Source organism: Taeniopygia guttata, chromosome 21 (assembly GCF_048771995.1).
Source record: "Taeniopygia guttata chromosome 21, bTaeGut7.mat, whole genome shotgun sequence".
Taxonomy (NCBI): domain Eukaryota; kingdom Metazoa; phylum Chordata; class Aves; order Passeriformes; family Estrildidae; genus Taeniopygia; species Taeniopygia guttata.
Genome location: NC_133046.1, coordinates 1,718,864 through 1,744,661, shown reverse-complemented (window position 1 = coordinate 1,744,661; position 25,798 = coordinate 1,718,864). Strand labels below are relative to the sequence as shown.

The window sequence follows — 25,798 nt, the reverse complement described above, 5'->3', positions numbered from 1 at the left end:
GATGTCGACCCTCACACATGGCCCCTGTGTTAAGGACACACATAAAAACTTAATAAAGGTAATTTTTTGATAATTGCTGTGGAGAAACATATTTTGTGGTGAGTTCTGGTGCTGCACAGCAAAAAACCAGTCCAGAGTGCGAGGGAGATGTCAGCCCTCAGACGTGAGCCCCCACAGCCTTTGGGTGAAGGACAAACAGCCTGTTCTGTTAAGGACTTAACACTAAACATATTTTTGTTGGTAACTGCTACAGGGAAACAATTTGTGCGGTGAAATTCTGGTGCTGCAAGGGGAAAACCCAGCTGGGGTGGGGAGCAACACGTCAGCCCTCACATGAACCTTGGCCGGCCGCACGTTAAGGACACGCATAACCCGAGTTAACAAAGATATTTAATTTGCTGAGCGCATAGTCTGTTTTTTTTTAGGGAGTTGAACAAAGATATTTAATTCAGCGAGCACATAGTCTGGTTTTTTAAGGAGTAAACAAAGATATTTCACTCGGTAAGCGCACAGTGTGGTTTTTTAGAGAGTTAACAAAGATATTTAATGCGGTGAGCGCATAGTCTGGTTTTTTAGGGAGTAAACAAAGATATTTAATTTGCTGAGTGCATAGTCTGACTTTTCAGGGAGTAAACAAAGGTATTTCACTCGGTGAGTGTGCAGTGTGTTTTTTTACAGAGTAAACAAAAAATATTTAATTTGGTGAACGTACAGTCTGGTTTTTTAGGGAGTAAACAAAGATATTTCACTCGGTGAGTGCGCAGTATGGTTTTTTAGAGTTAACAAAGATGTTAACCTCGGTGAGCGCATAGTCTGGTTTTTTCGGGAGTAAACAAAGATGTTTAACTCGGTGAGCGCTGTGTTCCAGCCACCTCATGGGGCGGTCCCGGCCCAAGGGCTCTGGGGGCTCCGAGGGGTTTTGAGGGCTCTGAGGGGCTCTGAGGGCTCTGAGGGGTTTTGAGGGCTCTGAGGGGTTTTAGGGGCTCCGGGAACTCTGAGGGTCTCTGAGGGGTTTTGAGGGCTCTGAGGGCTCTGAGGGGTTTTAGGGGCTCCGGGAACTCTGAGGGCTCTGAGGGGTTTTGAGGGCTCTGAGGGGTTTTAGGGGCTCCGGGAACTCTGTGGGGCTCTGAGGGGCTCTGAGGGCGCCGCGGCCCCGCCCTGTCCGGATTCTCGGCCGCTGCGTCACCGCGCCGCGCGCGGCCCGGGCGGCGTCGTGCGTCACGGCCCCTCAGCCAATCAGCGGCCGCGGCCCCGCCGCGCTCCGCCAATCGGCGCGGGGCGGATGCCGGGGGGGAAGGAGAAGGAGCGCGGAGCCAGCGAGGCGGCGGCGGCACAAAATGGCGGCGGCGGGTGGCGGCGGCCCCGCGGGCCCTCAGGCGGCCGGGGCGGCTCCCGCTCCGGTACCGGGTCCCGGCGCGGTGCTGATCGGCGACCGGCTGTATTCGGGCGTGCTGATTACGCTGGAGAACTGCCTGCTGCCCGAGCACACGCTGCGCTTCACGCCGTCCATGAGCAGCGGCCTGGACGCCGACACCGAGACCGAGCTGCGCGTCACCGGCTGCGAGCTGATCCAGGCGGCCGGGATCCTGCTGCGGCTGCCGCAGGTGGGGCTGGGCGCGGGCAGGCAGTGGGCTGGGACTCAACCGGGTCGTTTTTTGTGGTAACCGGTCTCTGGTGGCCGTCCGGGGCCGGGCCGCGGTTACCGGCCGGGCAGGCCGCGGCGCCGCCCGGTGTTCGGGGCTCGTTCCGGGCCTCCCTGCGACGCCTTCGCTTCAGGATTGTGCAAAGACGGATTTCTTAAGGCTCCCCTGGAGCCGCGGTGACCTCGGGGAGGTTTTGTTTCCCCGGAGAACTTCGGGCCAAACCGGCTCATTACTGTCTGGGCGTAAGATTTTCCAGCTACCGATCATTCGCATATTCAAATGGATGCAAATCATGACGCGATTAGATTGCTCCTCGCTTTCCACGCCCAAAAAACAATTTTTTTTCTGACGTAGTTTCATACGTTTGAACTTTATTGGCTTTTTGGATTTTTTCCTTGTTGTTTATTATTAATTTAATAACTTTTTGTCATATTTCCACATTTTTTCTAAAATTAAATAGAGATTTTCTGTCTGTATTTGACTTGTAAGCAGTATTGATAATGTCCTGGGCAATTTAATTACTTAAGTAGTAATTGTATTTTAGATAGCACTGAGCTTCCTCCCATGCTTAGTTAATCTTCTGGGTCTTAAACCTATTAAAATTTCTCTTTGGAATTGGCAGTTTTGTTCATGGCTGTTGTGATTTTCTCTTTTTTTAGGTGGCTATGGCTACAGGACAGGTGTTATTCCAGCGGTTTTTTTATACCAAGTCTTTTGTGAAGCATTCCATGGAGGTAAGAAGGCATTCGATGGCATTTGTTGCCATATTTATGTTCTGATTTCTCTCGGCAAGTTGTTATCTGGGATGTGAGCAGTGTTAGGGACTCCTCTGGAGATTACAGCTACAGAGAAACATGATTTTATAGAGATATTTAATGGTGGGTTTTTTTTAATATTTGATATTTTCTTGTTTTACCACATTTTGTTTTCTCTCCTTAAGCTGTTGTAGGAGCTCAATTCCTGAACTGGAAATGAAATATTATGTAAAATATTCTATTTTATGCTTGTTTTTCAGCATGTGTCCATGGCCTGTGTCCATCTGGCATCCAAAATTGAGGAAGCCCCCAGACGCATTCGGGACGTGATCAATGTGTTCCATCGCCTCAGACACCTGAGGGAGAAAAAGTAAGCTGAGAATCCAGAATAATCTGAATTATCTGTGTTTGAGCAGAATAATCTGAATTATCACAACACCATCATTCCCTTTTTCATAAATCAAGGAATATTTCAAAGTGATCTCATGGAGTGAGCTGTCCTGTTTTAGTAATAAATATTTTTCATTTTATAAATAATGTTTTTTAAGAATATTTTTACACAACTCAGCCTGAGTTTCCTTAAGGGTTAAGATAATCATCTTGTGAGTTTGATCTTGTCTTGCAGAAAACCTGTGCCTCTAATATTGGATCAAGAATATGTGAACTTGAAGAATCAAATAATTAAAGCAGAGAGAAGAGTGTTGAAGGAGTTGGGATTTTGTGTTCACGTGAAGCACCCTCACAAGGTTGGTATTTTACAAATTCACTACATAACCAATGTCTCATGTCCTGTAAAGCTTTGAGGAGGCTGCCTGGAAGCTCTGTGGACTGTGCTAATCAGTGAATTCAGTGAGATTAGTTTTCTTACCATCCTGATGTTTTCTTTCTCATTTAAGAGACTTACTAATTGCTCTCGTATCACTGCTGAGTGACGGCGAGGTGGCTGCAGGTGCTCAGTATTCCTGGAAGGCAAATTGGATCAGTAGGTAGCTTTGGTGGTGGAAAAACATCACCTGGACTTAGATTCCCCAAGCAGGGAGGAATTTGGAGGCTTGGGGTTGTCACAGTCATTCCTGCTGGGAACGTGCTGAGGTATAAAAGTCCTGTGAGGCAGTTTAGTGTTTGGGGTGTGTTAAAACCACGCTCAGGCTCGGCTAGCACCGAGGCAAGGCTCAGTATAAAAGTAACAAGTGTCAGAGTGGATGATACTTGAAAGATACAATTGCCTCAAGTGTTTAATTGTGCCTTAACTGGTAAAAGAACTTCTATTTCTGTGCCAACACAATTTGGGTCTTGCTCTTTTCTCCTCTAAAAAACTCTTGTTCGGAGCTGCCTTTTTGAGCTTCTTGACATTCAGAATTTCCTTTTGTCACCCACCCCAGAGGGCAGCTGTGGTTTGCTAATTGGGGTGAATTCTGCCATTATTCTTCCTCTCTGCAGCCTTGTTTTCCTTCCAAAGCAAAGGAAAACCCCTCAGAACTGAACAACCATGGCACAGTGTGCACAGTGTTAGGTCTGTTCTCTGCAAGCACTGCCAACTTCCCTCACTGCTGATTGCAGTCAGCAGCTTTTCTTCTCCAGGCTGCAGCTAAAAAAGGATTTGTGAGGTTTGTAGGAGAACAGAATCAATCCACAAAAATCCCAAAACCATTCCACAAAATCCCTCAATCAAATCCAGGTGGAGACGAGGCCTGGCTGAGAGTATCAGGACAGAAGGGCTGAGAAGTTCAGAGCTGGTATGGATAAACACTGGGGATTGTGCAAACACTTCATGAGGAGTGTTTAAGCCTTGAGAGAGGATCACAGATGCCTCATGGATGTCCCTCTGAAATGAGCAGGTGGCTCTCCAGATGCTTGTTAATAACTCAATAACCCATATCTTCCAGATAATCGTTATGTACCTTCAGGTATTAGAATGTGAACGTAACCAACACCTGGTCCAGACCTCATGGTAAGTTGATTTTCTTTGTTCTAAGAGACCAGAAGGGGCAGTAGCAGAAATATGTCACTTGAGGCACTGGGCAGCATTGCTCAGCAGTGCTTGGGGCCACCCCAGACAGCTCCACTGTCCTTGGTGTGCCCCAAACTACTTCCCAAATGTTGAGCGGCCTCTTAAGTTCGAGGCAGTGTTTTAATGGTAAGGTAGCTTTCCACCCTGACTTCTCACTTCCCTCCTCTCTGCTCTCACTTTCCAGCTGAAGGGGAAAGCTTGGGTGGGTTTAGAGTTGTTCCCTTGGGGTTTTCTTCAGGGAAAACTTGGGTGTAATTCAAGTCTGTTCCCAGTGCTGGGAAATGGCTTTTCCCAGGGCCTGAGCTTGTTTTTGGGTGTATGTAGACCTCAGCACAGATAAATTTCTTTTAGCTATGTGGATAATGCGAGATGTCATCTTCTAAGACTGGATAGATGGATAGCCTGGATTCGTATTTCCCAATAAATGTTTTCTGCCTTATTGCTGTCATTTAATAAATATTTGCTTGGGGGTGGGAAGCTTCTGTAAAATTCCACATCTTAATCTTCACCAAATAATGCTTTTATAAACCATAATGCTTTTTTAACAATACCAATGGTCTGAAAAAAAAAAAAAAGAAAACAAAACACCTTTAGTGAATCCAAAGACCATATTTCTGCTGACTGAACTGTCTGGTACTGTGACCTGTGTGTAGAGAACCAGTTTTGACTTTTCTTTTCTGTACTCTTTTGATCAAAGGGTAGCCTCTGAGGGTAAGTGACTAAGACTTCTCCTCTGCTGCCCATGGTGCAGGGATAGCTGCCGTCTTCAGTCAACCCAAAGCTCTCCAAAGAGAAGGCTGGCTCTAGACAGGTGGTATATACATGATAGTAGAGTAACTGGCCAACTGCTTCTTGTGCTTATATTTTTATTTTTTTTTTACTCTGCATTTTTTGATTGTTTGTATATTTGATAAACCTGAGTGTTGAAGTTCTGAAATTTGATTTTTTTTTTCATGTTCTATTTCTCTTAACTGTTATAATGTGGTGTGTTTCTTATATGATAAATTGAATTAAGGTGGGGTTTAAATCTTTAAAAGGGATGAGTTAACAACAACAAAAAAAAAAGAATAATTTGAAAGATACTATTATCTCAAATGTTTAAATGAAAAAACTAGTACATGTGTGAAGCTTGGACACAAAATGTGATATTTAGAGACACTTCCCAGAAGCATTGCATGGAGCAGTGGAATGGGAGTTGTGGACTGCCAGGAATCTGCTGGTTATGGAAAGAGGGGAGGTGAGGGAGGGAATTGCCCCAGCTGAAAAAGGGGTCAGGTGTTACAATAACACATCTGTGTGCTCGTGTTTGTTGCTTCCAGTACCTGAAAACTGGTGGGTATCCAGTATAGTTGGTTTTTGAAATGTGCATTTTTACAACATGACCTTTTTCTTAAGCTATTGTGACAAGGATTCATTTCCTCCTGTGTCTGGCTGAGCCCACTGGGAAGATGTGCAGAGGCCAAACTTGGAAGCTGGCATGGTTCTCAATTTGGCAAATCAGGAAAAAAAGCTCTGCAGCTTCCAGATGTTCCAAGTCACCCTTTCCTTTATCAGTCCTTTGTGCTCTCTTTGTAGTGAGACAAGAGCAGGTTGAGAAGTTCCTTTCTCCCAGAAAGATGAGCTAATGGTCAGTGTTGCTTTTTTGGAGCAGCAGTTGTTGTTTGTGTAACCAAGAACTGAGGACAGCTGGGGCAGGTGGGAGTTGGAAACTCCTAGGATTCCAATCCCTCCTCTCTGTCCTTGTAAACATTGCAGGTGCCTGGCCTGTGGTCTCTGCTTTGGATATCTTGGGGGTCAGTGAATCCTTGTATACTGGGTACCCACATGGTTAATTATTACCTTCAAGTATTATTTTAAAGACTTCTATTATGTCTGGTTTTAGTTTTTCTCCATCTGATACTTTATTGACATATGTGCTCCCAAGTCTAGATCTTCTAAAGCACATCAGCTGACAGATTCACAGGAATTTACTTTGTGTATTTAAGATTTAACAGCATAATGCTTAATTGTACTGACTGGAATATGTGCAATATTTTACAGTTTTCTCATTCTGTGAATATTCATTTTAAGCAACCTTACTGACATGGGACAATTTGGAAACCTTATTTCATGTGCCAAAGAGGAGATCTGCCTGAGTACTGACTGTTCTCCTGAACTGATGTTCCCAAACACCCTGATTTCTCCTATGGCTGACTTTTTGCATCAAAAAGAATTCTCTTCTGGATGGAAATGGACCCTTAAATGCCACTGGAAGTTGACCTGTGCTGAAGAGGACTGGATTTCATGGGAGAACTGCTCCAGGAGCTGCAGCTTTTTCCAGACACCTGGTTCTGCCCAGTTGCAGGGGAACATGCAAACCTAAAATTCTATAACTGAGTATTTCTGAGCACACTGTATGTTGTCTTGATGAAAATAACTTGTTTATTGCATGAGAGCAGGCCAGTAGAGATCTAGCAGCAAAAGTGAAGTTAAAATTGGTTCTCTCCTCACCACTGAATTTTCAGCAGTCAGACTTTGTTTCTGTCACATGTCCCTCCCCTTGAGGGATTTATTTTAGTTATTTTATTTTTGTTTTAGTAAAATCATTCAGCTTCTCTTTAGATTTACAGGAATAGAATGTTGAAGTCTAGTAACTGAATGCAGAAAGAAATAGCCCTTGTAGAAGTAAAACCAAGTCAAAAACCCAAAAAAAGAACCCCAGAGAGCTTTGCAGTGCCTTGCAACCTCCTGCTCTCCTGTTTTTCAGGAACTACATGAACGACAGCCTGAGAACAGATGTCTTTGTGAGGTTCCAGCCAGAAAGCATTGCCTGTGCCTGCATTTACCTGGCAGCCAGGACCCTGGAGGTGAGCCACAGTGCCATGGATTTGGATTTCTTTCAAGCCCTTCTACCAGGAGGAGAAATCTGAGCTTTGTCTCTCTCTCTCTCCCCCTTTCAGATCCCACTTCCAAATCGCCCACATTGGTTTTTACTGTTTGGAGCAACTGAGGAAGAAATTCAAGAAATCTGCTTAAAAATCTTGCAGCTGTACACAAGGAAAAAGGTTTGGTTCTTTTTCATGTTGGGAGCCCTCAGTGAAGGCTGTAGCTCAGAGCAGGAGTTGGAAATTTTGAGGCTGTTTAAAACCACAGCTGCAAGCCTGGAAGTGAACAAAGATCAGTCACTGTCTGGGACTCCTTGGATTTCCATTCCCCTCCCTGGGAGTGGGTAACCAGGAAATTCAGTTCTCACAAGCAGTGCTCCCGTGTTCACAGGTGGATTTATCTGATCTGGAAAGTAAAATAGAAAAGAAGAAATTGGCTATTGAAGAGGCAAAAGCACAAGCTAAAGGTCTGGCACCTGAGGGAGTTCCAAGTTTGGATAACACATCGGGATTTTCCCCTATTCCAAAAAATGGTAAATAGTGGATAACTTATTTTTAATAACCTTTTCACATCTTTCATGTATATTTACCCTTTTGGGAAGCATTTACAAGTGTGGTTTGGAGTTTGTTGGGGCTTTTTTTTAAGATGGCTTCTAGCACTACTCAACTGGCAGGGTTTGAATAACACTGTGACTTTGTGATTTCTTGAAATCAGATAAAAGCTAAAATCAAATTAGTCTGAAATTAAGACTAGTTTAAACCCATATAGACCAGGGACTTGCTTTTATGTGGATTTGGCAATAAGCTCAAATCCTTGCCACTGGCATGTTGTGCTAAAGCAATATTGAAGCAGAGGTGCTCTGGCAGGGGTAACATTTTGGGATGTTGGGTGAGGAATTTGTTGGTTAAAGTTTTCAGTCTGGTGCAGGTCTCACCTAGAAGACAACATTCACCTGAACAAACTTCTTCCCCAGTTTACCTTTCAAACAATGCTGAATTAATTGGCAAGGGAGGGAGGGTGGATTTCTGCCTTTTCTTGCAGTTGCTTCAATACTTTGGCAGAAACGTTTCAGATGAATTTCTGCCTTTGTGAACTTGTTGAGATCTGCTTGTGGGTGGCTGTGTGTGCACACATGTGCAAAGCCCAGCTGTGCAGCTCTGGTTGGTGCAGACATGGGGTGAGGGAGAGCCTCAAGTCCTTTCAGGTACTTTCCAGAGAGTAACAAAAGCTTCTTCTTGCAGAGTCTCCAAAAGAGGTTAAAGGAAATAAACCTTCACCACTGCCTGTGCAGGCCATGAAGAATGCTAAAAGGAAAACAGAGGGAGCCAAGAGAACCAGCTCCAACAGCCCAGTAAATGGGTAAGGTTTTGTAAGGAAACAGCTGATTTTTCTCCCATCAGTACTTGAAATAAAATAACTGAGTGCTCCTTGTCTCTGGCAGTGTCCAGAAAGGGAGAGAGAGCAGGAGTCGAAGTGGAAGCAGAGATCAGAGTTACTCCAGGTCACCATCGAGGTCTGCATCCCCCAAGCACAGGTAGGGTGTGCTCCCAGTCCCTCCCAGTCTCATTCCCAGTGCCAGCTTTGATAGATCACCACCAAGAGGCTGAGGTGACCCAGCAGAGTGTGCTGCTCACTGAACTCCAGAGTGCCTCCAGCTGTGGGTGTTTAATCCTGTAACTGGAGTTCCTAAAAATCAGTATTTTTTCAGAAGCCAGATGGAAGTTTAGGACACAAGATGAGTTCTCATGGGAGAACAGCAACATGCAGCATGCAGTTCTTAGAATCCAAAATGCTGAAGGGTGGTCTTCAAATTAAAAAATATCAAAATTCAGCATGGCATTCTTCAAATTCAAAATGCATAAGGAAGGTCTTGAAACTCAAAATGCAGAATGAAATTCTTAATTTCAGAAAACCATGTTTGCTTGTGGAAACCCAGGGCACTGGGACTATCCCCCTGTCTGCTCTGGGGTGTCCTGACCCCCAGGGCAGCTCTGATTTTAACCCTCACTCATGGGGAAATCTTCCAAAGCCTCAAGATAAGCCAGAAACCACAAAAGTGTGAAATACACTGAAGAGATTGTAGACAGTATGTCACATGGGTGAGAAATTTAGCTTTTAGGATTTTTTGTATGTTATAGATGGATACAAGATGGAGGATACAGGGTGTTGTCTTGAGTTCCCTTCTTTTTTTCTTCCTCTTTCTTCTTGGGTTTAGGTGGTATCTTGTAATTGGGTACAAAATTCTGCAATGTGGGTCTTCAGGGGTCAGTTATTGGGTTAGAAAGGGAAATAATTTAGGTGTCACTTCTTAATTAGGTAGCTTAGTTTTTGATCAGACTTACAAGGCCTTGTAACAGGAGATTGTTGGCCATTTTTGTGCTGTTTTCCTGCACACAGAGTCTGGTGCAGAGAGCATGATGAAATTTTGATAAGATAACAAAAAACAGAAGCTGAAGACTGAAAAAGTCCAATGAATCTCTGGTTCCTGACACAGAAGTGCCCCAGGAGGGTCTCCCCTGCCAGGGCAGCCCCCGGGGAGTTGCCCACCTTGGGGCTCACACAAACTCACATTTGCTCTCCTTTTTCCTCGCAGGAAAAGCGAGAGTTACTCCACGTCCAGCGGCTCCAAGTCGCACAGCCGCTCTCGGAGCCGCAGCGATTCCCCCCCGAGGCAGTTCAACCACGGCTCCTCGGCCTACAAGGGCTCCAAGGCGCGGAGCTACAAGAAATCCAAGGACTACACCAAGTACTCGGCGCACAAAGCGCGCAAGTCCCGCTCGCGCAGCTCGTCCCGCTCCCGCAGCCGCTCCCGCGAGCGCTCCGACCACTCGGGCAAGTACAAGAAGAAGAGCCACTACTACCGCAACCACCGGCACGAGCGCTCCCGCTCCTACGAGCGCGCCCAGCACCGCTACGAGCGCGAGCACCCCGGGCACAGCCGGCACCGCCGGTGAGCCCCGGCCTGCTCCCGGGGTGTTGGCACCGCTGAGCCCCCAGAGCTGCTCCCAGGGGGATTCCTGCTGGTGAGCCCTGCTGGGGCTGCTCCCAGGGGGATTCCTGCTGGTGAGCCCTGTTGGGACTGCTCCTGGGGGGAATTGTCACTGCTGAGCCCCCAGAGCTGCTCCCAGGGGGATTCTTTCTGGTGAGCCTGCTGGGGGCTGCTCCTGGGGGGAGTTGTCACTGCTGAGCCCCCAGAGCTGCACCTGGGGGGATTCCTGCTGGTGAGCCCTGTTGGGACTGCTTTCCAAGGGAATTCCTGCTGGTGAGCCCTGTTGGGGCTGCTCCTGGGGGGATTCCTGCTGGTGAGCCCTGCTGGGGCTGCTCCTGTGAGGAATTGTCACTGCTGAGCCCCCAGAGCTGCTCCCAGGGGGATTCCTGCTGGTGAGTCCTGCTGGGGGCTGCTCCTGTGGGAAATTGTCACCGGTGAGCCCCCAGAGCTGCTCCTGTGGGGGGGAATTGTCACTGGTGAGCCCCCAGAGCTGCTCCCAGGGGAATTCCTGCTGGTCAGCCCTGCTGGGGCTGCTCCTGTGGGAAATTGTCACTGGTGAGCCCCCAGAGCTGCTCCCAGGGGGATTCCCTCTGGTGAGCCCTGTTGGGACTGCTCCCGAGGGAATTCCTGCCAGTGAGCCCTTCTGGGGCTGCTCCTGGGGGGAGTTGGCACTGCTGAGCCCCCAGAGCTGCACCTGGGGGAATTCCTGCTGGGTGAGCCCTTCTGGGGCTGTTTCCCAAGGGAATGCCCACCAGGGCTGCCTTCTGAGGGAATTCCCTCTGGTGAGCTGGGGTGGTTTCCTGAGGGAATTCTCTCTGGCACCCCAGGCACAGAACTGGGGGCTGCTTCCCAAGGGAATGCCCAGCAGGGATTTCCCTCCAGCACCCAGGCACAGTTGGTGAGACAGGGCTGCTTCCCTCAGAATTCCCTCTGCCAGCAGAGCTCCTTCCCCGTGGCTTGTGCAGGCTTAACCTGGCTAGTGAACCACCCTGGCTCGAGGCAGCAGTTTGTGCTCATCCATGAATGCAAAGGAAAGACTGACAGGGTGGGAAGGGATGTCAGCAGTGCCCTGTGCCAGGGTGTCACTGTCACCTTCACCCTCAGAGCTCCTGTCCTGCTCTTCAGCATTTCCATTGCAGCCTTTGGGGTTCCAGTCCTGCAGGCCCATCCTTGGAATGCTGTGCCCAGCAGTTCTTCCCTGTGGGCCTGGGAAGCTCCTCATCCCCCTGGGAGTGCTTTGGTGCTAACAATGCCCTCTTTCCATGCTGGCTCGGTGATGTTGTACAGGTGGGAGGTGACTTTTTTTTTTTCAGACCTGTTGCCTATATTAGGTTCTCTGTGTATATATATTTTGCAGTGTTACAGTACAGTATGGGAAAATGGCCTTCCTAGCCTTTACACTTTACCCACAATGTAAATAAGCATTTGTTTAATACAGGTGAAGATATATACAGAAAATTCAGAACTTGAATTCTATCAGAAAAAAAGACTTGTGTAGAAAATTCTGATAAATGTGAAAGTATTTAGCTCTGTGCATTGAGAGTAGTATATTTTTATCTGTGCAATGCTGTGTGCAGGCCACCAGCTCAGAAGACATTTCCTATATATCCATTTGAAGTGGTTGAAAATTCTTTACTCAGGATCTTTGACACTCTGAAGAATTCGTAGTTTGTCAGTCTGCATGCTTGATGGACAGAGCATTTAAAAACCAATTAGCAGAGCCCCACAGCCCAGTAGTATCAGTTCTAGTGGTATATCTGAGCTGTTACTCTCATGCTCCCTAATTTCATTAAAGTATTTGATTTTCTATTATATTCCCTTGAGTTTCTTATGAGCTACACCACTTGTGCCTACTCATAAGGAAAGAAATTGGTGCAAAATGAATAGATTTTTAAACTGTAATAGATTCAAGAATTGGAATTCAATCCCCATTCCCTTAAAGGCAGGAGTTTTGGGCACCAAACAAAATACCCCAATCCACAAGGATTTGAGGTGGAAAGCATTTCTCTGACTTCAGGAGTAGCTGGCAGGTCCCAGCTGAGTTTCCTGAGCTGTTTGCTCTGGGCCTGAGGAGAAAACCATCCCTTGGGCTTTGTGCTACTTCTTGTGGGGTGAAAATGTTGGGGTGGCTGAACATCTGAACATCTGGGGTGGGTTTGCTGGGACATGAGGAAATGAGTGCTGCTGCTGAGCAGGGCAGGGTCCTGTGGCTGGTGCTGGCAGAAGTTCACCTGAAATAAAAAGCCCCACGTGCCCCTGTGTGTGTAAACAGCTCTCAGCCCTTCAGGTGAGTTATGGCTTTGTTTTCTCCACCTCTGGTGACTCCACCGAGGCTCTCAGTGATCAGAACCTCCCTCAGGTTGGTCTCTGATCTGTTCTGGTGTTCACCTGCAGTTCCTCCTGCTCTGGGATGTTCTGCTTTGAAGGGACAGCACTGGAACCTGACTGTAGAAGACACTACAGGCTTGGCCAGGTGCTGATGCACATTCCTCAGATAAATCCCACCTGCTCCTCCCGCAGTAAAACCTACCCACTCTGGCCACCCGGCCCATCCTTCCTGGAAAATAATCCTCCAGGCTTTGTTTTCCCAAAAAGTGGCTCACCCAGCAGTAAATTCACTGTGTCAGAGCTGCAGGTGGGAAAGCCACCAAAGCTTTCCAAGGTGAGAGCCCAGAGGATTATTTGCCAGAGGTTGCCAATCCCAGCTGTGCAAAATTCCTGCTGTGCCATCATCCCAAGCACAGAGAGGTCACTAAGATTTAAAAAAAGCTTTTCCAACCCCACCAGAGCAGTGGTAATGCACAAAGGAAATGGTTCTGAAATGTGGGCAGGACTGTGATGGATTAAATTAAGGCACCTGGGAAAGAGGAGTATTGCTGTTTGTGAGACAGAAGTTGCTGGAATGGAGCTTTATTTGGCAGAAAAGAGAAGAATAGGTATCAATCTCCAGGGCAGCCTTGCTGCTGGCTCCCTGCCACAGCTGCTGTGTGCACAGGGCTGAGCTTTTCCCCAGCCTGAGGGAACAGGAATCCCGGCGGTTCCAGAAGCCCCTCTCAGCTCTGCTCACAGCCAACACTGTCCGAGGTAGGAGAAATGTCTGGAAGGATTTTGTCATCTTCATCCCCCCTGGGAATGTGATGTAACATCGAACCTGAGCTGTGCAGCAGCAATACTTTAATAGAAATAAATCCTGTACGTTTTTGGAGCTGTTGCAGGTATTTAGAATTAAACCAACAAAAGGGAAACGGGGCAGACACAGCAGCTGTTTGAGGCTTTTCCACAGAATTTTTCCAAATTACCAAATCTTTGTTCTTCAGTTTCCCAAGTTCAAGGGCAGAGTCTATCAACCTCTAGGAAGGTGAAAATATTTTAAAAGTGTAGTGATCTTTTAAAAAAGAAAAGAGCAATATTATGCTTACAGATGTACTAAAGCCTTTAAACCTCCATATCCCAGTTTCTCCATGAGTGTGCAGGTGAGTAACAGAGTTATTGATCTGGGGAGGCACAGGGTGAGGATGAGCTGGGGGCAGGATCCTGTGGCGATTTCCAGGATCAGGTCACCCGCATCGAGCAAGGGACACAAATGTGGTGCCAGGGACACAAATGTGGTGCCCGGCACACTTTAAAAAGCCTCGGCAGGAACGTGAGGAGTCCAAAACGGGGATTCATTCCTCCCTCTGCTTCTCCCCCGTTCAGGAGCTGAATCCTTCCCTTCTGCCCACTCCTGCCTGCCGGAGGGAGCGAATTCATCCTTTCCGCTTCTGTGGGGCTGAGAGTGAGGGGCAGAGGGCTCAGGGCTGCTCTGTCCCACGCAGGGCTCTGAAATTGGTGCAACAGGGTTGCGGGATGGGGAAAAGCCAATTCCCGTTCCTCGGAGCCGGGAGGGAAAAGCCAATTCCCGTTCCCCCGGCCGCTCTCTCCCTGCCCGGAGCCGGGAGGGAAAAGCCCATTCCCCTTCCCCTGGCCGCTCATTCCCTGGAGCGGGGAGGGAAAATCCAATTCCCGTTCCCTGGAGCCGGGAGGGAAAAGCCAATTCCCGTTCCCCCGGCTGCTCATTCCCTGGAGCGGGGAGGGAAAATCCAATTCCCGTTCCCCCGGCCGCTCATTCCCTGGAGCAGGGAGGGAACATCCAATTCCCGTTCCCCGGGGCGGGGAGGGAAAATCCAATTCCCGTTCCCCTGGCCGCTCATTCCCTGGAACCGGGAGGGAAAATCCAATTCCCGTTCCCCCGGCCGCTCATTCCCTGGAGCGGGGAGGGAAAAGCCAATTCCCATTCCCCCGGCCGCTCATTCCCTGGAACCGGGAGGGAAAATCCAATTCCCGTTCCCCTGGCCGCTCATTCCCTGGAACCAGGAGGGAAAAGCCCATTCCCGTTCCCCGGAGCCGGGCGGGAAAAGCCCATTCCCGTTCCCCGGAGCCGGGCGGGGGAGGCGCCGTGCCGGGGGCGGGCCCGGGGCGGCTCCGCACGGCGCAGGTTGAGAACCGCGTGGGTTAAAGAAGCACCGGGAGCGGAGCGGAGCGGGCCCAGCTCCAGCATGGCCCAGCCGCGCTGCCGCTCCGTGCTCATCACCGGCTGCAGCCGCGGCATCGGGCTGGGGCTGGTGCGGGGGCTCGCAGCTGCCAGCCCCTCCCCGGATTTGGTCTTCGCGACCTGCCGGTACCCCGAGAAGGCGCAGGTAAGCGGGGCGGGGGCGCCCGGGGAGCCCGGAATGGGGTAAAGGGGTCGGGAGGGAGGAGAAGGCACTTTGGAAAAGCGGGACATCCCGAGCATCCCTGTGCCGGCAGCGAGAGCCCGGGCTGGGCTGGAGCCGGGACCGAGCTCCCGGGCTGGGCTGGAGCCGGGACCGAGCTCCCGGGCTGGGCTGGAGCCGGGACCGAGCTCCCGGGCTGGGCTGGAGCCGGGACCGAGCACCCGGGCTGGGCTGGAGCCGGGACCGAGCTCCCGGGCTGCGATGGAGCCGGTACCGAGCTCCCGGGCTGGGCTGGAGCCGGGACCGAGCTCCGGGGCTGCGATGGAGCCGGGACCGAGCTCCGGGGCTGCGATGGTACCGGGCAGCTCTCCGGGACTGGATCTGGGCTTTACCGATGATGGGGAGCGTTCACGGGAGGAGGAGAGCGAGCGGGACACGGCCGGGAAGCTGCAGCATCTCCAGCGCTCCTGCCTCTCCTTTCATCCCCGAGTTTCTCGCTGGATTTGCTGCTGGAGGTGTCTGTCCTGTCCTTGTCCGGGTCTGCACGGCCCGGAGCCCTGCAGGGGCAGCCCATCATCCCTCCGAAACCTTTCCCGTGAGAGAAACTCGCCGCAGTTTCCTTCTCTGTCCCCACGCGTGTCTGTGTCCCCAGCAGGAGCCGTGTGCCCTGTCTGCCTCTTTTTCTCTGCTGCACTTGCAACAAGTGAGAAAGCCCAGATGAGCAATGAATTAAAGACTTCTCTTAGGTCCCGTCTCTGCTGGGCAGAGTTCCTGTTGGAAACAGGTTTTTGATACCTGCAACTCGTGGATCCTAACCCTAACCCAAGTCCCTGCAGCTGCAGCATCGCAGTAGTTCTGGGACTCCTACAGATTTTTATAGCAGCCTTTCAAACTCAAATTTCACAGATAAAATTTAGCACACCTCTCAAACTTTTGGGAGGCAAATGGCCGGGGGGGATCAGCAGCATCAGCTGTTGTGTGTGCAGGCTGATCTCGGCTCTCCTCGGTGAGGGGGGATTTGTGCAGCACAGAAACTCTCACAGGAACCCATCCCTGCCCCGGCTCCCTCAGCCCTGCCACCGTCCCACACCCCTCTGGAATGGCCCATTCCTGCATCCCCCCAAGGCAAAAGGCAAATTCCAGAGCGAAACAGAGCCCCTATGTCTGCTCCTTCTGGGGGATTTGGCTCCTTTGTGATTGTGATCACACCGTCCCAGCAATAAACCAAACACAGCAACTTTGTTTACTGCTTAGCTACAAAAAAATCCTCTAAAAGGTGGTGCTCAGGATTTGGGACAGGTAACAGCTGCAGTCTGACCTCTGCAGGTCCTTATGAAACCGAAGGGAAATATTTTAATTTTTAAAAAAACTCTGCAGCACATTTAGGGTATTTCTGAATGAAAGTGCAGCGAAACAGCCCAGCAAGGCAGGGATCAGGTGCACAGCTCCTTTCAGGGCTGCTGCTCCCTGGGGCTCCCCCCAGCCCCTCCTGGCACACCTGAGCAGAAATTCACTCCATTCTGTTCCCTTTTTACTCCTGTTACCGAGCTGGCACCGCTCCCAGCCCTGTTTCCTACCAGTGATTGCACAAGAGCGGCGTAGTAGTGGCACAGGAAAGCAGCAGAGACATCCGACCTGTGCTAGATCAAAATCTCCCTGCCTGTTGTTTGTCCTAAAGCTGCTTCAGCCACTGCTGAGAGAGGCTTTTTGCTCTTTTTCACCAACTGGCCCCTGTGATTTTTCATCATAATGGTCTCAGATCCATTACATGGAGAAGTGAAATGGTTCAACAGGAAGAACTTCCTAGGAAATATTACACGGGCAAATCTCAGCACAACTCATCAGTTTGGGTTTTTGGGTTTGTTTGCTTGTTTTTGGGGGTATTTTTGTGGGGTCAGTATTTAAAAATCTGGAGCAAAAAGGCTGCAAACCTGCAGAGGAAGATGAACCAGCCTTCAGACAGTGCAATAATGTGTCTGGGAAGAGTCTGGGTCACTCCTTGCTGGTGGGAGAAACCTGGAAAGCCTCTGGCAGGGCAGGGAACTGGCCAGGAGCCACATTCCAGCACCCCACTGGGGATCCTGCCGGCCACATGGGGTGCATCCTGAGCTTTTTTTTATTATTATTATTTTTTAGGGGGGCAAGTTTTGTCCTTGGTGGATCAGGGTGGGTTTTTGTTCTTTGTAAGGACCTCTAGGCCATGTGCTGTGCTTTGGCAGGACATCAATAGAAACCTCTGCAGTCAGCTGAAAGCAGATTTCTACCAGATGGCTTTAGAAACTCCACAAGGAAGAGAATTCTTTACTAAAGGTATTGTAGTGGTTTCAGCAGCATTATCTGCCCCATCTGCAATGCATGGAGCTGGCACAAAACTTTCTGACCCTCTGAGAGCGTTCCCACTGGTCCTTGGGGCTGGCAGAGGCAAGAACAGACCTGCTGCAGCCTCCAGCACTGGGAATCTTGGTCATGGCAGCACCAAATTCAGCTGCTGCTCTCAAAGCTCAGCTCCAGCCTGGCAGTGCTGCTGAGTGTGGCAGGAAAGGAAAAAGGTTCCGTGATTTTCCTGTCATTTTTATTATTTTTTCTTTCTTTCTCAGAGAGGAACCTTTTTTGTCGCTGAGTTTCCAGTCAAATTTTGAATGTTCAGAGTTCAGGTTCACCTTGAACTCCCAGAGTTTGGGTTCCTGGTGCTGCAGGCTCAACTTAGGGCACACAAAATGTGCTTGGCCCATCTCAGATCTGGTTGTGGGCTGTGGAGTTGAGGGAGTTTTTCTTTCTCTGCACACCCGGCTCAGTGCTTTTTCTCTTGGTAGCAATTCAGGTGCTCTAATTTGGGCTTTTCCCCTTGGTTTTTTTTTGACCACATGAAAAATCCTCCTTGGTACAATTGTCCCCCACTTCCTCTCCTGCATGAGAGGATGAACCCGGAGAACAGCAGCTTTGGACAGTTCCTATAAATTCTGCTCTCCTCTGGTTTGGCAGAGCAGCATTTTCCCAGAATGGAGATGGGCAGAGCTTAAATGAAAAGGCTTTTAAAAATAATCTTCCAGTTTTTAGAGGAAAAGCGATTAAATATGCTTAGCTACTGGCAAACACAGTTCCACCTTGGGCAAGAATCTCTCAGCAGAGTGATGACTGGATATTTTGAAGCCCTCCAAACAGTGGACAGAGAAGAGCCCCTAAGGACCTGCTTTTGCAGAGATGCTGGGGAATTCTGCCTTTGCTTCCCTCTCCTCTCCTCACCGGGAAAAGCAGCACATCTCCTGGAACTCCCTAACCTTGGGCTAATGCCGAACAGCTGCAGCCTTTTGCATGTGAGTCTGTGCTGGCAGAAGTTGTGAAAACTCGAGCTCTGGGGCTGAGGAGCTCCTAGGTGGCCTCCCCAGAACATTTGCCTAACAAATGGGCTGCAGATCACACGATAGCAGCCAGCCAGATAAGCACTGCCCCTCCTGGAAAAGCACCATGGAGACTCCTCCAGCCACGCTCTGATCCCAGCCTGCCTTTCCTTGGGCTGCTGGCACTGGGAGCAGCTAAAATCTGCTGGGAAATAATCCCGATGTGCTGGTTTTGCTCTCCAGATGGGCACAACCCCAGCGCTGCCCTTAGCAGGGAGCCAGCACAAGCTGGAATTCTCCCCACACTCCTCTTCTCCTCCTTTGCTCCTTCCTCCCCCATCCTGCTTTCCCATAAAAGGGAAAACTCTGCCCTAAAGGACTGCACTTAAAACCTGTACAGCCCCTGGGGTCCCCTGTGTGATGGGGAGAGGAGGGGATGGCTGTGGGGTGAATAAATAAATTAAAAAGTGCCCAGAGCTGTGGGATGTGCACAGGAGCATCTCCTGCTCTCCCCAAGCCCAGTGAGTTCCCAGGTGAACAAATGAATCCTCTGCAGAGCTCTGGGAAGCTTCCAGGGCTAAATGTGCGTTTTCCCCGGCTCTGCAGCAGGAGATTGGGTTACAAGCTGTGCCTGTTCCCTCCTCAGCCCAGGAGCTCTCTGCTCACTGTCTCTGTCAGGTTTGGGGCTTGTTTTTCCCTTTAACACATATTTTAGCCATGTGCTTTGCAACTGGGAAGAGCAGCTGAGTGATCTGTGCACCAGATATATCAGGCAAAGGGGGCATTTCTGAATATATATATATGTATATATCAGGCAGAGAGGGCATTCTTGAAGCCTTTCTAATTTCGGGTTATTGCAGAGTCATTTTATTTGATTTTTATTTTTTTTCTGGAAGTGTTTTACACTTCCTACAGCAGCGAGCTCTGTTTTTTTCTGGAGTCAGAGGGGGCTGTGGGTCAGGGCAGTGCTGTGGAAGCTGTTCCAGGGTTGAACAGTCAGCTGGCTGTACACTGTGATACTGAAAAGCTGTCTCAGAGGGACGCAGAAAAATAGGATCCACCTCTGCCTTTGTCCCGAGGTGAAGGATACCCAAGCACCTTTATCCTGCCCACAGGCTGTGTTTGCTTGCCTTGATTGCTTCCAACTGGCAGAGTGGGGCCGGGCCCTTTCCAAGAGCTGTAGCTGAAGTGGATAATGCTTTCATGAAAAGGCAAAGTAAATCTTGCTAAATGACAAAGACAACAAAACATTCCTGGTTGAAATCTAGCAATAAATACCCTGTGTGCTGATGAGTCTGCCTCTGGAGCCCTGAGTGCCAGAGGATCTTGTTTAAATCAGAATAGGCTGACTCTTTGTTAATCGTAATTAAAAATCAGCAAGCAGGAAACAACAGATGCTAATCAGAGTTTAATTCTCATCTTGGACTCCCCACGAGTTGATTCTCAGGGGGGATTGTTCAGGTGCAGAGCAGTTCTGCAGCCTCTATGCTAAATAAACACAGTGTTAGGGAGCTGGGTTGTAGCTTTTTGTTGGGTTTTGTCTTGTTTGGTTTTAAATTATCTGTCACAGCACACTAATTAAAAAAGCCTTAGCCGGGATATGTTGGCTGTACCTATGTGTCTCAGTCCTCCTTTTCTCATTTTCCTTCTAGTCACAGGAGGGGGAAAATAGGCTTTCCTGCAACTTTTAGATGTTCTAACTGGATTTTTTAGCTTATATCAGGTGTGACATTCTTGAAGACCAAAGCTGTCTGGATCAGCTTTGTGCCTGGGAGCTGCTTCTCAGAAATTTAAACCCCTGAAGTGGGAGTCACTTGTTAACTAAGTAATTAACTAGAAAACCCATTGAATTTTAAACCTAATTTGCATGCAGCTATTGTAATTTCATGCTGTCTGTGTACCAGAGAATGCTTCAGTTTTTAATTGAAAATATTGCTCATTTCAGAAGCTTCTCAGTTGCTGCTGCTGCTCAGAGCAGCCCTTGCCTTTCAGCAGGAGCTGGTAGCTCCTTTCTGTCGGAGAGTAAAGCACATAAATAAATGAACTATAAATAAATGGACAAACCTGGAGAAGCAAGAGCACTCCTGGAGTTTATTATGCTCTGAGCGATACTGTCAAACTGAAATCCAGTGGCAATCCAAAGGCACAGAATCACTGCAGGCCCTGACAGGGCAGAGCTATTTCATCAATAAACAAGACAGTGTGTTCTGGGCTTTAATTGATGGAAATCTGTCCCACCGAGCCCTGTCCAAAGCAAGGAATGTCCTCTGGTTTTGTGCTGCTGAATGTTTTTCCTTCCCCCTCCCCTTAACTGTAGATTGGCCTGGGTGGGAGAACAAACCTCCCAAACAAGGCCGGAGAGAACCCTGCAGGGCCTGATGGGAGATAAAAGATGTGATCCATTATGGTTTGTCAGAGGACAGCGAGTCCCAAAAGTGTCTCCAAGGGGCAGAGAAGGATTCTTTTCAGAGAAGGATTCTTTCCAGCCCTGCCCTCCTGCCCCCTGTTCCCAAAGGGCTCCTAAAGAACGGGATTTGCCGGGCTGGAATGTTTGGCCAGGTTGCTGTGGCTCCTGAACATCACTGGGAATATGGAATCCATCTGTTGTCTTTGGCCACGCTTCCCTCTTGGCTTCATGGCACAGAAAGCAGAGTATCCCAGGCGGGGCCATAAATCCAATTTGGACAGGCTTTGAGCAGCCAGAGCAGGGATTTCTGCAGCAGCACCAGCCTGCCCTGCTGACAGGCAGAGGAGTGAGCTCCAGCAGGGCGGGAATTGTTTTCCTGGACAGTGGCTGTGCCTCAGACCAATTTCTTGGTGGGCTTCAGCTCCACTTACAAGAACTGACACTAACGAGGCTGCTGGGAAAACGAAATTCCCATAGGGAAACTGCTGGGGAAATTTTCCTGCAAACAGGAATTTCAATTGGCTTTTTAAAAGCGCTCCTGTTGTCCTGAAGGGGTGTCCAGCACTAGCTGAGCTTCAGGAGAATTTCCCTTTTTTTACAGAATTGGGGAGGCACTGGATTTTTACTATGCTGAGAACTGAGCACTAAAACTGAGAAATATCCCCCTAAAAATCCAGCACACTGGAATCTGGACTAAGCAGGGGAAGAGTCTAATTTCCTGATCTGGCTCTTAGGAAAGCTGCTCAGCAGGCTGGAAAACAAAGGTGAATCTCTGCCTTCAGTCCAATCATGAAAATATTTCAGTTGCAATACTGGAGGTGCAGAATTCAAAGTTATTCATGTAATAGCCACAGAGATATACATATATATATATAAAATAAAAATAATTATTCTTCCTAGGAACTGCAGCAGCTTAGCAAGCAATACAGCAACATCAAGCTCCTGCAGCTGGGTGAGTAAAGGGCTTTATTTCTGAAATTTCTTCAGCTCAGGTGAATGCATCTTAAAAAAATTGGTCTCCTGAGTGATCAGTAGCTGGACACGATCTCCAGCAGGTGAAAACCATCCTAAGATAACACTGGGGAAATGTAATTCTGTGAAATCTGTGCATTCTCACCTTGTGCTGCCCAAACGTCCCCACTGAGCCTCGGCTTTGCTTTGGCACGGGTTGTCTGGTGCCAGGCACTCCCTGCCCTGCTCACTGGGGCTCCTCCTGCCTCCTCTGCGCAGATGTGGTCTGTGAGAACAGCATCAAGAAAGTGGTCAAGGAAGTGGAAGAAATTGTGGGAGACAAAGGGCTGAACTGCCTCATCAACAACGCTGGCATCAACGTGCTCGCCTCGCTGGAGGAGGTCACAGCAGAGACCATGCTCACCATCTATGAAACCAACACCGTGGCCCAGCTGATGGTCACCAAGGTGGGGACTGGCAGGGATGGGCTCACTCTGGGGCTCTTGCACAAGGGAGCTGCACTTGTCCAGGTGCTCATCCCCTCGGAGGTGCACAGGGACAATTCTGACAGGAGCTGCTGCCTGGGCACTGGCGTGTGTCACTGGTGGCACAGAGCTCTACTGGGATTCCTGCTTTGAAGGAGGGAATGATGCAGCTCCAATCCAAATCACCAAATGAAAGCAAACTCTGTTTTTCCCAGGCGTTCCTGCCGCTGCTGAGGAAGGCAGCACAGCTAGGCACTGGCATGGGCTGTCACAGAGCTGCCATCATCAACATGTCCTCCCTGGCTGCCTCCATGCAGCTCGTCCAGGCCAACGAGATGTTCCTCAAGGTCTATCCCTACAGGATAGCAAAGGTGTGTGGCTCCCCTGGGCTGGGATCCTGGCTGAGGGAAGGTAGAGACCATGCTGAGCTTAGCAAGGGGTGCAGCAGCTCTGTGGACACAAGAAGTGTTCTTGTTCTTCACCTGGGTGGGAATGGGAGCTGTGGAACACTGCACCTGGAGCAGCTTCTGGAGAACAGGCTCCCAAATCCCTGCTCTGAGACAGAGGCACTCCTGAGGGATTTGGCATTCGGGGAAGGGCTGATGCCATTGAGTGTGGGTTCCATCAGCTGTGCTCCACTCCTGTCCCAGAGAGAGCAGGCAGGAAGCTCAGCAAAAGGTGTGCTGAGCTGTTCGTGGGGATGTCACTTTGTGACAGGTGGGATTTTTAGTTTTCTCACACCCAGAGACTGAGTTTGTACAGATAGGCAGGATCACACATACAGTTTCTCCTACACCACCTACTCATAAGCTGTTAAATGCTTGTTTTCCCTGTTCAGAAGTAAATGAATGTTTGTGTAGTGATTAGTGCAGAAAAACACAGTCCTTATGTCAATATTATTCTCCTCACAGCTCCTGAGGCATTTCAAATGCTACTTTATCTTCCATTACGGCTCGGTTTCGTTTTTGGGCACTAAGGTTGTGGTGGTAGAGCTTTCAGAGTTCCCAGAATGTCTGGATGAATTACTGGGGCAGCAGAGTGGAAGGGAGTGCCCACCAGCTGGGCTTGAGGTGGTGCTCCAGGCTCATTAACAACAAGGGGCTGTTTATTTGTTTATTATTATTTATTATTGGTTATTATTAATCGATGGTTTGCACTCCTGCAGACTGCACTGAACATGATCACCCGGTGTCTCGCTGCAGACCTGAAATCAGACGGAATTCTCTGCATTTCCCTGCACCCAGGCTGGCTTCAAACAGACATGGGTGGAAACATGGTGAGTGCCAGCGCTGGAAACGTGACCTCCGTGTGCTGGGACACACAAAAATACATCCCCTTCACTCCAGAGTGTCCTTAAATGCATTTTATTCTCTTCTGCAGGATATTGACCTAAGCTTGATTCATTGCAGGCTCCCATGCAGGTGCAGGAGGCTATCCCAGGCATTCTCTCCGTTCTGGACCGTCTCGGTGAAAAAGAAAATGGATCTTTCCTGGACTGGCAAGGGGAAACTCTGCCGTGGTAGAAGTGCACAGAACTCTCCAGGAACAGCTCATCAGTCACAATTTAACCTTGCCACTCCTGTCTGTGTCTCTAGGGTTTTGTTTGGTTTTTTTTACACGCTTGTTGAAATAGCCAGTCTGACACTCAGCCTCTCTCTAGGTGTATTTGGAAAGCAAAGTGGCTGAGTCTTTCACTTGGTACTGCTACTGCTCTGCTCTAATGCTCCCTGCAAACACTACTGTGCTCTGGGTGATGGGCATCTCCTGGAACCCTCTGAAATGGATTCAAAGCTGCAAGTTACATCCAGGGGCTGCTGCTTCCTTTCCACTTCCAAACCCAAAGAGGGCTTCTGGCTCTTAGCAGAATTAAATTACCTGAGCTCAGAGTAAGGCCAGTGTAGGCTGTCAGGTTTCAGTATGTTCAGTTACTTCCAGAAAAAAACTCCTTTGATTTCCTTTGTTCCTAACTCAACTCTAAACCAAGGGAATTTGGTACTCTGTGAATTCCGTGGCAAACTCTGAGTGTGCCCAGGTTGCCAGTGTACACCAGGCACTTGCTTTGTTCCCAGTGGGTGACTAACAGCCTGATATGGGGGTGGGAATGTTGTTTTGTACATAAACTTCTGAAATGTCTTCAATAAAGTCTTGATTAAATAAACAGTCTGTTTAGCGAACTGTTTACTTCATTTAATTTCTCCTCCATAGGTTTGTCTTTCCCAACAAGAGAACTTTACTCCTAATTTTCAGGAGGAAACTCTAACCCACATTAACCTTTCAGGGTAGTTGGGTTTGACACAGTGGGGTGTGCCCAAACCAGAGACAGACCCTTGTTCTGATCTGAAATACTACAAGCAGCTGGTGAATAAATCTCTTGTGTTCTGGCTGAGGTAGGTACAAAAGCAAAAAGCTCTTTGAAGTCTGGGATTGGCTTCAACATCCCTCCCTCATGCCAGCTGATTAGGCACTTTCATGCTGTGCCAAGATGGTTCCTGCGCCGAGCAGGAGAAGACAAACAACAGCCAGGTAAGGCGAGAGGACAGGTGTGGCTGTCCCTGGACAGCGGCCACCGGACCTGCCCCCGATACAGACCAGGGTGTGGCAGGGAGAGGTGTCTGTGCCTTCCGTGATCCCTGCAAAAACAGGGACAGGCTCGCTGTAACAGCACCACAGAGCCTTTCAGGGCATCACAGAACCCTTCAGAGAACCCTTCAGGGAATCACAGAATCCTGCACAGCATCCCAGAGCCCCTCAGAGAATCACAGAACCCTTCAGGGCATCACAGAATCCTCCAGAGAACCACAGAGCCCTTCAGGGCATCACAGAACCCTTCAGAGAACCACAGAACCCTTCAGAGAACCACAGAGCCCTTCAGGGCATCACAGAACCCTTCAGGGCATCACAGAACCCTTCAGAGAACCACAGAGCCCTTCAGGGCATCACAGAATCCTCCAGGGAATCACAGAATCCTGCACAGCATCCCAGAGCCCTTCAGGGCATCACAGAGCCCTTCAGGGCATCAAAGAACCCTGCAGGGAATCACAGAACCCTTCAGAGAACCACAGAGCCCTTCAGGGAATCACAGAATCCTGCACAGCATCCCAGAGCCCTTCAGGGAATCCCAGAGCCCTTCAGGGAATCACAGAATCCTCCAGGGAATCACAGAACCCTTCAGGGAACCCTTCAGGGAGTCACAGAACCCTTCAGGAAATCACAGGTTACCAATAACATGGGGTTGTGAGGGACCATGAAGTGCCATAAAGAGCCTTGAGGGACCATGAAGGACCATAAAGACCCGTGAGGGACCACAAGGACCCGTGAGGGAGCATGAAGGGCCACAAGGACCCGCGAGGACCCGAGCCCGGCACCCTGAGGGACCCTGACCGTCCCCGCGGGACCGAGCCCGGCACCCTGCGGGACCCTGATTCTCCCTGAGGGACCGAGCCCGGCACCCCGCGGGACCTCGACCGTCCCTGAGGGACCGAGCCCGGCACCCCGCGGGACCCCGACCGTCCCTGAGGGACCGAGCTCGGCACCCCGCGGGACCCCGACCGTCCCTGAGGGACCGAGCCCGGCACCCTGAGGGACCCCGACTGTCCCTGAGGGACTCTGCCCGTCCCCCGGGGCCGTTACCGCGCGCGCCGCCGGGGGGCGCCGCGGCCCGGC

At 49.5% G+C, this 25,798-nt stretch overlaps 2 protein-coding genes across 5 annotated transcripts; both read left to right on the top strand.

Annotated features, from left to right (window-relative positions):
- Positions 1-1,264: 1,264 nt before the first annotated feature.
- On the top strand, positions 1,265-12,075 carry CCNL2 (cyclin L2). 4 transcript variants are annotated; one of them, XM_002194108.7, is made up of 11 exons: positions 1,265-1,604; positions 2,303-2,377; positions 2,659-2,768; positions 3,024-3,144; positions 4,285-4,349; positions 7,156-7,255; positions 7,349-7,453; positions 7,665-7,806; positions 8,516-8,633; positions 8,716-8,808; positions 9,868-12,075. In XM_002194108.7, exons 1-11 carry the CDS (start codon positions 1,338-1,340, stop codon positions 10,226-10,228), a joined length of 1,557 nt encoding a protein of 518 aa, XP_002194144.5. In that variant the 5' UTR covers positions 1,265-1,337; the 3' UTR covers positions 10,229-12,075. The 4 variants fall into 4 exon arrangements, with proteins under 4 accessions (XP_002194144.5, XP_032608088.2, XP_030145428.3 ...); XM_032752197.3 differs by lacking the exons at positions 1,265-1,604; positions 2,303-2,377; positions 2,659-2,768; positions 3,024-3,144 and adding an exon at positions 5,107-5,220 and having other exon boundaries at positions 3,198-4,349; XM_030289568.4 differs by lacking the exons at positions 1,265-1,604; positions 2,303-2,377; positions 2,659-2,768; positions 3,024-3,144 and adding an exon at positions 5,107-6,802 and having other exon boundaries at positions 3,198-4,349.
- A 2,628-nt stretch (positions 12,076-14,703) lies between these two features.
- LOC100224487 (C-signal) lies at positions 14,704-24,295 on the top strand. The gene is made up of 6 exons (XM_030289566.4): positions 14,704-14,939; positions 21,600-21,651; positions 21,930-22,117; positions 22,351-22,506; positions 23,301-23,411; positions 23,545-24,295. The coding sequence occupies exons 1-6, from the start codon at positions 14,799-14,801 to the stop codon at positions 23,656-23,658; spliced, it is 762 nt and encodes a 253-aa protein (XP_030145426.1). The 5' UTR covers positions 14,704-14,798; the 3' UTR covers positions 23,659-24,295.
- The last annotated feature ends 1,503 nt before the right edge of the window (positions 24,296-25,798 follow it).